Source organism: Candoia aspera, chromosome 4 (assembly GCF_035149785.1).
Source record: "Candoia aspera isolate rCanAsp1 chromosome 4, rCanAsp1.hap2, whole genome shotgun sequence".
Classification (NCBI taxonomy): Eukaryota; Metazoa; Chordata; class Lepidosauria; order Squamata; family Boidae; genus Candoia; species Candoia aspera.
This window is the reverse complement of record NC_086156.1, coordinates 48,549,198-48,561,230: the sequence shown is the minus strand read 5'-3', so window position 1 is coordinate 48,561,230 and position 12,033 is coordinate 48,549,198. Positions and strand designations below refer to the sequence as shown.

The 12,033-nt window shown below is 34.5% G+C and overlaps 1 protein-coding gene across 1 annotated transcript in view; it reads left to right on the top strand.

The window, feature by feature from the left end:
* Positions 1-12,033, top strand: part of BBS9 (Bardet-Biedl syndrome 9) — a 210,010-nt gene that overhangs the window by 28,055 nt on the left and 169,922 nt on the right. Inside the window, exons 9-13 of the mRNA XM_063304050.1 lie at positions 545-674; positions 3,171-3,352; positions 3,673-3,749; positions 5,829-5,882; positions 7,328-7,424. Of these exons, the coding sequence (XP_063160120.1) occupies positions 545-674; positions 3,171-3,352; positions 3,673-3,749; positions 5,829-5,882; positions 7,328-7,424 (540 nt within the window). The remainder of the gene's footprint in view (positions 1-544; positions 675-3,170; positions 3,353-3,672; positions 3,750-5,828; positions 5,883-7,327; positions 7,425-12,033) is intronic.

Below are 12,033 nucleotides of genomic sequence, written 5' to 3'. Positions count from 1 at the left end.
TTTTTTGTATTGTTTTATTGTTTTATTGTTTTTATTATCGTAAGCCACCCACTGGTTTGAGATGGGCGGCTATATAAACTGAGTAAATAAATAAATGGAAGACTAATGTAGGACATTTTATTTAATGGTTTGATTCATATATAAGATGGGGTTGAATTTGATTATGATGTTCTACATTGCTTTTAGTAATGTATGTATTTTTACCCATTCTGAGCAGGGGTTACACTGTTAAATTCAAACCAAGCAACCATAAATCTTTTTATTACAAAAATTCTACCGTTATCTCATTTGTCCAAACTTGTTACAGATATATTTAATATTCCTTTCTAGTTTATCATTTGTTTGGGACTACAATGGCCTCACAGATTTTGATCTTAGTGACCAAAATATTGTCTTGACGTTTCTAGGAGTTATACTTTTTTTGTACATTTAATGAGTTGAAATTAGTTATTTCATATATGTTTGTGTAACCTATAAGAATGCCTCTTAAATAAAAATAGCTAAAAAGAATATGAATATAAAATCTTTCTTAAATATATTGTAGTGTCTGGGACTGTCATAAACACACTGATTGGAAATCACAACAGCATCCTACATATTTATCAAGATGTGACTCTAAAGTGGGCAACTCAGCTTCCTCATATTCCTGTGGCAATACGACTGGGGAAATTACAGTACGTAGCCCTAGCATAATATTAGTTTAGAATTATTTTTATATTCTTTTTCTAGAATAAATTGTGATTTTAATTTAATTGTCTTTGACTGGCATTTGTTCAGCTGTACTGCTTGATCAGATGAATTGTGATCTGAGAAAGCTTATACCATAATAAATTTGCCAGTGTTTGAGATATAAAAGACTTTGTTTGTTTTGTTCCAAAAGTTTAATATGATTGCCCCTCTGGCAGTGGGTATGGTGTGGTGTGTGGTGTGGTGTGTGGTGTGTGGTATGGTGTGTGTGTGTGGAATGGTGTGTGTGGTATGGTGTGTGTGGTGAGTGTGTGGTGTGTGGGGAATGGGGTGTGGTATGGGGTGTGGTATGGGGTATGGTGTGTGTGGGATATGGTGTGATGTGTGTGGGTGTGGGGTGTGGTGGGTGTGAGGTGGGGTATGGGGTATGGGGTGTGGTATGGGGTATGGTGTGTGTGGGGTATGGTGTGATGTGTGGGGTATGGTTGTGTGTGTGTGGTGTGTGGGGGGTGGTGTGTGGGGGTGTGTGTGGTGTGTATGGGGTATGGGGTGGGGTATGGGGTATGGTATGGGGTATGGTATGGTATGATTGTTACTGTCTTTTTTTCACTTCAATTAATATACTGAAACAATTTTGTTACAGTATACAGTATGTTTTAGTGTTGTGATATTTAGTGGATAACACTGATAACTATAATGTATTTATTTATTTATTTGTTATATCCCACTTTTCTTCAAGGAGCTCAATGTAGTATACATAGCACTCCTTTTTCTTATTTTTTTCTTACAGCAACAGTTCTGGAATTAGGTTGGACTGAGAGAGAATAACTAGCCCAAAGTCACCTAGTGAGCTTCTATAGCTAAGGGTAGAGTTGAACCTGTATCTCCCCAGCCTTAGTCCAAGTTAGCTATTAACCAAATATTGCTGTACTGCTTTGGAGAAGATTATTTTTACTAGTTATCCAGCTGAGCACATGTGTGTACACGCTAACACAATACAGTTTTTTAATGGATTAGTTTTATGATCATGGGACAGTCATTGTTATATAATTTTTAATTTATTGGATATAGTCTACATTTGCTTTCATATATTTAGTTTTTTTTAAAGTACATGGATAGTAGTACCTTTAGAAAAAGTATATTCCTTGATTGAAAAGCATAATCTTAGAACATCTAGCTAAGGGGCAATGTGTAGGTAGATCCATCTCTTGATTTCTTTTTTTTCCTTCTACGCAGTCATGGTGGGCTGCCAATTTTTTATAGTGGTGCTCTTTCTGTTGTCCTTTTCAATTACTGTCTGTCTCAGAACTGAATAGAGAATACAACTATATTTATTTTATTCACACAAAGCAAATAGGACTTCAAGGGGATTTAAAAAAAAAATTATTGAGGGAACAAATACCTTCCCACTACAGCTTTATGGCTTATGCAGAGAAATTAGCAGCAACTAAAAAAAAAAAAAGCCAGAAGATCCATCTAAATATTTTATGTGATGTACAGTTTATCCCTTCATTATTTTCAGTAGATTAAGCAAAGATGTTAATTGAGTGAATTGGTAACTAAGTTCAGCTGATCTTGAAGCAGGATAGCGCTTGGCAGAAGCAAGAACATTCCAAGCTTTATAAATGTTTTATTCTTGGTAATACTTGGTACCAAAATCTTTTTAATTCAGTATTTCAGTAGGTTTTATATACTTAAAGAATGTTTTTGGATTGAGGTAATGGAAATAGGAAATAAAAGATGTGGATATTATTTTAAATCATAATTAGTAATTGAAGTGAAATGTGTTTGCCCTCCTTTTTGCAAGTGAAGAGAATTTTCTAGGAGAAAAGTATAATAGCCATTAAATATTATTTTAGCTGGGCTTTTTTCCTCCCTTGAAAAATGTTCAGAATTGATTAAGCAGTAGTTGCAAACAAAAGATAAGGGCATCCAGATGCTCTTCTTAGAGTTTAAACATTCTTAAATTTTATATATTGTAGTTATCCCTACTTTGAGAAAGGAATATTTATTAATATACCAGGAATATTTGTTAATATACTGAATGACTAAACAATATGATTCCCTATAGTTTAGGTTTAATTTATTATTTAAAAATTAAATCATAATGATGAAATTAAAAAAATAATTTTGATACTTGAATAGCTTTCCACGTATTCTTTATATGTATATATTTGTTTTGGTTTTTTCATGTTTTTTTCCTTTTTTAAGGTAGTTTAGTATAGGATTTTTTCTTTTAAGCATACAGTTTATTATGTAATAGATTCCATAAGTTAATTACTGGAAGTAAACCAATAAAAATAGTTCTGTCCCTTCTTTCTCTGTGTATACTGTTTTAAGAAGATAAGTATTTATTAACTGATAATAACTCAGTTATTATAATATAATACATATTATATATAAAATATATAAAATAATAATAGCTCTGTTAATAGAGTTTGTATTTGTTACAATATGATATTCTAATTTTTTCCTTTGTGCAGAAATTTGAAAGGTGTGATAGTTACACTGAGTGACAGTGGCCATCTGCAATGTTCTTACCTTGGTACTGATCCTTCTTTATTTCAAGCTCCTAAAGTTGAATCTAGGAATATTAATTATGAAGAATATGATGCAGAAATGAATAAACTCCAGAAAATAATTAAAGAAGCCAGGAAAATTAAAGGTATATTTTATTTTTTTCTTAATATTTTAAATGTTGAAGGTAGTCTAAACTGATGTGTTTTGGGGTCTTAGTCATACCCTTCAAGTATGCCTACTTTCGGATTAAGAGGGGTGAATCTGAAAAGATGGAAATAGGTTTGCTCCTCTCAGCCAGGCTACATTCATCTCTCTCTTTTGAGCAGCTAGGCTATTGTATATGTGTCCTGAAAATATGGGGCTTAACCTTAAATTGAAATTCCACATCTTATAAATGTATAGCTGGCTTTGGACTATTTTTAATGAAGTAATTGGCTAAATTTGCTAATTCCCTAATTCTTTCAGATATCTTGCCTAAGTCTGAAAAAAATGAAGATTTTGCACTTGCTGTGACAGTCTTGCCTGACCTCGACTCAGTTTCTGTATGTAAATTTGAATGCTGAAATTTATATATGACATTTACAGGATTCAAAGACATGTTAATTATGTAGATATAAATATGTGTGTATATATTTAAGTGTCTTTGTATAAATAAATATCAATGTCAGAAGGGTACTTATTTGTGTATAGAGTTAGTTGTGCTGCCCTTTGGATCTGTATATAGTTACAGAATTTCGTAAATTAGAACAGTTTCTCTTTAAATGTTTAAGATCTAAATACATTTGGTGTAGCTGCAGTCTCAAAGTGGGCAGTGCTGTGGTGTTTGCGATGCCTTTACTACTAAATGAATCTGTTTTCTCCATCCACTTAAGTTTGGGGAAAAAATATTGTGAAAAACCAGCTGGTTGTAGGTGGAATTATGCTTTCTTGGAGCAACAGGCTGGCTTGGGGGGAACTGTCCCAACTTCACCTGCAGAGGGCAGTGGAGGGGTTTTCATCTGTTCATGTAATTGTGGGGAAATAGTAGTTTTGGGGGTGGAGGATTTTTTCTGCTGTCATTCTTGTTTTCCTGATCTCTTCCTCAACAATCCCACATTCTCCTTCATTTTCTTCCCTCTTTCCCTCACTATATTTTGTGACTGCCTCTTATACTTGTGATAGCTATTTAGTGACTTATGCTCCTAAAGCATCCACTTCATTGTTGAAATCATGGGATTTTTGTAATGGCAAGTAAGCTTATAGGTCTCCAGGTTTCTAGCCTGATGCCTTAACCACTAGACCAAACTGGCTAGAAACCAGGAGACCATGAGTTCTCGTCCCACCTTAGGCATGAAGCTAGCTGGGTGACCTTGTGCCAGTCACTTTCTCTCAGCCCTAGGAAGGAGGCAATGGCAAACCACTTCTGAAAAACCTTGCCAAAAAACCTGCAGGGACTTGTCCAGGCAGTCTCTGAGAATCAGACACGATTCAGCAGATTAAAAAAAAAGCTTATAGGTAAAAAAAAAATGAAACTTCTGAGCAAAAAAGATAGGCTGATTGAACAGAAACATTGAACAGGCAGGCTTGGCATCTTTTTGTGAATTCTGTTACATCTGTTTATTTCAGTGGTTATTCCTTGTTTACACTGACAAACATTTAAGTACCATGGTAGGTACATGGAACTAAAATTTTAAGTTTTTCTAATACAGAATACATAAATGCTCTACTGTAGGAGAATGATTAGGACCTAGTTTGCTTATGCCTATACTATATTGATAGAGCTGGCAGGGTTTTCAACTACAATCTGAGCTATAACCAGAAGAAAGTGGCTTCCAATACTAAACTATATTTATGATCCACACAATATAGTTTTATTCCCCTGCAGCTGCTCCCTGCTTTAGAAGCCCAATCCAAGTTTTCATCAAAAGCTATAAATCACCTGTTAATCCATCAGTTTTTCCTTCTGCTGCCTGTAGATTGTCTTAATTCAGACAATATTCAGATATTATGCAAAGCTATGGTTTATGCTGACCACATTGTAGAATTTGCAAAGGACAAATTAGGTTTAGAAATGCTAGTCTACTTTTGTGTTCTATTCAGTCAGCACTTTGCTTTATATTTTGAATCCTTGATCACCAAAACAAAAATTTCTCACGGTAAATAATGAGTGGAATTATAATTTGTCAATTCAGATGTCTTTCCAAAGCATAGATATACTTCCTTAATTAAGGGCTGACATGGTGTCTGAACTGAATCACTGGCTCTGTTGTCTCTTTCATCCTAATTCTTGTGCTAAAAATGACAACTGAATTTGAAATATATTCTAAAATTATACATTTTAATTACTTTATTTTTCTGTATATTAATTATAAATATCATATTTAACAGACATTTGAACATCAATTACATTTTTTGGCTTGGCTATAAAACAGACTTGCTAGTAGCACATTAAACAGATATATGCTGCTTGTATGTTTTAGAAATTAACTGCTATTTGTTTTTCCTTTTTAAGTTTTGAATAGTTTTATTTAACTTAATCTTCTATTGTTTCATAATTTCAGATTTAGTCATCTAACAGAATAATATTTCCTGTATCATAAGAATTCCTGAATAGTAATGAGTTTATTATGATTTGCTTACAGCAAGCCGTTGACAGTGAAATCAAAGCAGATGTGATTCCTTCTGTGATGATAAAGGTATTAGCACTTTTGATAAAGTTATCCAAACCATTGAATAAATTATGTAGGACAAATATAGTGTTAGCATATTGGTATAGGGGAATGATCCTAAAAATTTAAAGAAATATTTGGCTGATTGAAATTTCTTCCAATATACTCTGGAAAATAAACATTAGATGTAAACACTGTTGTTTAGAAGTGATGTAAGAGCAATTGATGGAATCGTTCAGATATTTTGTAAATTTAATTTTATCACAGAATTATTATTAATGATCTTAAGTCAGCATTACTCAAACCATTTAAAAAGATGCTGTCTTTTCTTGAGTCATGGTGAGGCACCTGCAGTGGCCTACACCCATAAGAAGTTCCTTACTATGCTTTTCTTTCCCCTTGTTGTTGCACTGTAAATATGTTAGCAATGATAAAGGCAATAAGCTCTAGCAATGATAAAAGGGATTATGGGCCTTCACTTTCTATTACCTCTTTTTCCCTGGAGAATTAGTAGCGATCACTTTCTGTGACCTTGTACTTGCCAGCCAGTGGTGTGGATTTGGCCCCAAAGTAGTGAGAAAGGAAATGTATAATGGTGACAGTTATCAAGAAGTAGGCTTGCTGAGATTATCTTGTCCAACAGTGTCCTAACCTCTGGAACTGACCCTGCTTTGAATTTTACCTGATCAAGAAGAAGCTAACTAGCAGTAGGGGGCAGTGGGTAAATTTTTTGCTGCAGTAAAGTTATTAATGCTCTCTTTTTTCAATTAATCAAATTATTTCTAGGGTTAGGAGAAAATTAAAATCTTATAATCCAATCATTTGGTATAGGCTTATGACAACATTTGAAAAGTCTGTACTCATGGCTGCATCTTCAGGAGCAGTTAAATTGGCTTTCAAATACATTATTTTAACTGAGTATTGTTAATATAAATTTTGTAGTATTTAGAAAATTGAAGCTCCAGGGGTAGCCCCGCTGATTTAAGAGTGAGTTGTTTCCAAATGTTATGTTTGTAGTGGATGGTGTTATTGTCAGTAGCTGAATTTTAAAATGTCAAACATCTAACTCTGTTTGCACAAATTCCTTAAGTGATTCTGAGTAATTGTTTGGTTCCCAGTATACTATTTTATGCTTTCTCAGATTATGATCTGGAACTCTAAGTATCATAATCCTTAATATACATTAGGAACAGGAGAATTCTGAATTCAAAATTCTGGATTTAACTAAATAACACATTGAATGGAATGTAAGCCTATGCTGACTGTGTGTGTGTGTGTGTGTGTGTGTGTGTGTATTGAGCTGAACATTGCCTATATGTTAATCTCTGTGGAAGTTCAAACTACTGATTTGTTGAAAGTATGAAATAATATTTTTGAAGTTCTAATTTATTAGTTTTACTATAATTACAATTTATTCTAAATAATATATTCTTATTGTCTGTAAATGCTTTTCTAATTTTTTGATCCAACAGATTAAAGTTGACAGCAGATTACCAACACTTACAAAATTAACAGTATGTGTTCCACTTCCTTTAGCGGTGACCCAAAACTCCTTCATCTTAGAATTAGGTAAATAGTCTATTTTGATCTATTGTTGTTGGGTGAATTAATCAACTTTAAATCTTTAAATAGGATTTATGAATGTCAAAATACTTTTCTATTTTTTGTGTATTTATTCACTATATTTTTTAAAGCTCAAACAAAGATAAAATATCTTACAGAAGATAGAAACTCTTGAATTCTCTCTCCATTCTGCTATCCTTCAACTGAATTTGATTGATATGACCAATACTAATCTTTTCTCCCCAGTGAGAACTTAAAAGAAAACTGGTACAAAGTGTTTTACAGATGGCATACAACTCCATCAGTAATCTCCAAGATAGATAAATCATACAGTAATAAATGTTGGAAATGCCATGAAACAAAAGGAACATTTTACCACATGTGGTGAACGTGTAAAAAAGCTCAAAACTATTGGAAAGATATACATAGCACAATGCAGAAAATGTTAGAAATTAAAACTGAAATGAAACTACAATTTTTCTTACTAGGTACAATCCCAGAAAACATCAGCTAGAAATATCCTAATTTACTGAGACACATGTTCACAGCAGTGAGAATAAATTTTGCCCAACACTGGAAGAAAGATACAGTTCACACTTCTTTGTAGCTTTTTTCTTTCATTTCTATTTTTCTTCAACTTTTTTCTTGCACTTTTTGCTTTCTCTTTGCTTGCTTCCTTTTCCTTATTTTATATTAGTTTGTATTAGTTTTTTTCTTCTTTTTTAAAAGTTTCAGTAAAAATCATATTTAAAAAAAAGGATACAATTCTGACAATATCTGATTGGGAACTTAAATGTGGAAAATATGTAGCAATGGCAAAATTAACAGTATATATTCACAATAGAAGTTTAACCAAATTTAAGCAAGAATGGTTCCCATACATACAATATATCACACAGCATGGCAAATATAAACATTTACATTTTGGCTTCCAGGGACCCCTAAATATTTATAAACATTGTAAATTAGCAGAAGCACAAAAGGGGAGAAGTTAGAAATCAAATAGCCTTTTTTCCTTTTATTTGATTTCTTTTTAGTTGTTGTTGCCTATTTTGCTTTGTCTGTATTCTGTTTTTCTCAACATGCATGAAGAATAATACGTAGCAATACAATGGGAACATTAGTATTAAGTTCATTTTAAGACAGAAACGTTTATTGTACAATGAATACTTTAATGTAATTTGCAGCTGCTGCTTAATGTGATATTTGGCTTTGGATATAAAAGCTAAATAATCTTATACTTACTAACATTAACATTTAAAATCATGGCTAATACTGATATAATATCTTTTCTTTTTTCTATCTTTAATGGTTTAAGTTCTAAACATTAGAGTGTTAATCTCTAGTCAACACTGCATAAATACCACTGTATTGATATAATATAATGTATTACATACAATCTAACATATTACATATAAAATATGTAATATAATATGTATAACAATATAATAAAATAAAATTTAAAAATAAAACTAGACTATAAATAGTTAGCAACAGAAATTAACATTAATTCTAAAATTAATTAACAATTAAAAGCTTGATGAAAGAGATGCATCTTCATAGATTTTTCTAAACACCAAGAGAGTGGGACCAAGTGCAGCTTCTCAGTGAGTGCGTTGCATTGCTTTGGAGCAATGCAAGAAAATTATCTTTTCCACATGCTACAACAGTGTTTTTCAACCTTGGCAACTTTAAGGTGTCTGGACTTCAACTCCCAGAATTCCCCAGCCAGCATGAAGTCCAGGTACCTTAAAGTTGCCAAGGTTGAAAAACACTCTGCTAGAGATGGACCTCTTGCAGTGAGGCATCTCCTGTGTATCGTAGCAGCTGGACAGATTTGTAATAACTTGTCATATGGAGCTGGGAGAGGTGAATTTCCCATTCTTCTGTCAACCAGGACTCTGTGATGCCCACCAGGTCAGTATTTTCATCCCGGAATAAATCCTGGATAATAGATATTTTAAAAGCAACTGAGCTGACATTGAAGAGCAGGACTTTTATGTTGGAGGGGCCACCCTTTCTCTCTTCTTGTCTTCCATAACTAAACCAGAACCTGAAATGAAAGGAAGCTAGCCATCAGTTTGCCCTCCTTTCCCTGCAGTGGCCAAACTCTAGCCTTCCACTGTACTGCTCCTGCTGGTTACTACTTCAGTTTTTATCTCAGGCTGTTTTTTGTTCCGCTTATTTACCCAGTCCATCTTTTAACACAAGGCTATAGCAGATGTTCCCTCTAATTTCTGACATGTCATGTGGAGTAAATTTGTTTTGTGCTATTTTTCCCAAACCAAGTACACATGTGTGCCACAATACAACTATACAAGTAAATTGCAAAGACATGTAATAGTGACGTGTTAAAATGTTCACATATTAAAGTATAGAAACTAAGAAGTATAATAGTATGTTACATGCACACTTCAAAGTTGTGCGTTCAAATCATTTTTGACTCCTGGCAACTGCCCTCTGCAGTGTTCTTGGCAGCATATTTAGAAGTGGCTTGCCAGTTCCTTCTTTCTAGGACTGAGAGGGAGTGACTGGTCCAGATCACCAGCTGGCTTTCTGCCTAAGGCAGTACTAGAACTCACAGTCTCCTGGTTTATAGCCTGATATTTTAACCATTATTGTATTTTTTAAATTTGATATTGTAATGAAATAATTAAAACAAAAAAGAAGGAAAAGCATTGTACAAGAAGCATTTAGATAACCTCCTCTTTTTCATTTTTCCCCATTCTTTCTTCTCTGGATGTATTCTGAACTTATTTAAACTTTATTATTTATGTTGTATTATTTACTATTTAAAATTGAATTTTTTATAAAGTTAACAATGATCATGGACCTTGTGTGGCTTGAAACTCAACAGATATTAGTTAAACCTGTTTTGGAGGAATGAGGGAGATCAATTAAACCTTTTTTGGAGAGAGACACTCCTTTAAGTTCAGGAGGCTCTGGGATCATGCCCAGCATGTCTCTAGCTGGGTCCGATCCAAAGCAGATCAGCTGCAACCATAAGGCTGGGACAGGACTGTCTCCTGCTGTCCCAGGCAAAAGGCACCTCCCACTCTGCGCCAAGGCGGCACCAAGCGACCCTTACTGTTGCAGTCAAGCCAGGGCAGTGAGCTTGTGCAGGACTCCTTTGTTGCGAGCCTGGAGTTTTATGGTGCCGGAACATGATGATGGTGATGATTAGGGGGTAACTTACTTTTATATGTGCTTGACTTTTTATTTGGTTGACGAGTAGTTTGCGTGCACACATGCACATGCTTAAGAGAAAACATGAGCTAACCAACAAGCAGTCAAGATTTATTCTTCCTCAGCCTCTTCTGGTACCAATGTGATCATATAAAAATAACTGTGGGATGCTCTTAGTACCAAAGCTGTCTAAGGCACTTCCAAAAAAGTGCAGTTACCTGTTCTATAGTAACTCTGAGGGTGGTGATTTTCCTGCTCCACAGCAGTAGTAGTTTTGACCCCAGGGCCATGAAGCTGATAAAATTGTAGGCAAACAGTCTAGTAGGAGCGCACAGTCTATACAGTAGAGGCCTACTCCCATAAGGAAGCTGCTTTTCACAGGTAATAGAGCAGGTGAGCAGACAGGTGAATAATCAGATTGTATAGCACACTTTCTCTCTCATTCACTGTTCTCCCTGGGCCAAATAGTTGACTTCAGACACCATTCAAAAGAAGTCCTAATGCAGGATCTGATTGTTATATTTTATTTGGTATGCTAAAATATAACATACATCAAGCATGCTATAAAGCGTTAGTAATGAAACATTGAGAGCCAGTTTGGTTGTAATGGTTAAGGCATCAGGCTAGAAATTGGGAGAAGGTGAGTTCTAGTTTTGCCTTAGGCACAAAGCCAGATGGGTGACTTTGAGCCAGTCACTCTCTTTCAGCCCTAGGAAGCAGGCAGTGGCAAACCACTTCTGAAAAACTTGCCAAGAAAACTGCAGGGACTTGTCCAGGCAGTCACCAGGAATCAAAAACCTGAAGGCACACACACACATACACACAGAATTAAACATTACTAATAATAAATGGGATCCAGTTTAAAGTGATTATGCCAATACTGGCTTTTATGTTATAATACAGTACATCTATAACATGAGAACATCCAATTAAGTTAAAAGCATGCATGTTGATAGTGATGCATGTTGCTAAATAATGATGACTAAGACTGGTCGCCAAAGAATTATGCAATGTTCTCCATATATGGGCCTGGGAATATTCTTCATGTGCATTTCCCTTTTCAGATGCTGCTGCTTTTAACTGCTGTGGCATTGTAATTGGGTTGTGGAGAGATCTGAATTTTTAGAGCAAAATGTGATTTGGAGCATGCATGGGAATCTCTCATGAGTATCTTAAACTGATTACATTTCCTCTTGGGATTGAGTGTCAGCTGCAGAGGACAGCCATGAAAGCTCAGGAAAAGCCACAGAAGTTAAGGAGTTCCTGACAGGTCCTTTGTGCATCCTATGCATGCTCTGCCATTTGCCCTTTGAATCTGGATTTCTGCAGACCCCTAATTTATAGCATTATCTTGATACCTAAAATAATTATTTGGATCCTGGGTAGTCAATACACCTAAAAATCAGCAGATGGAGACTATGAACATTGC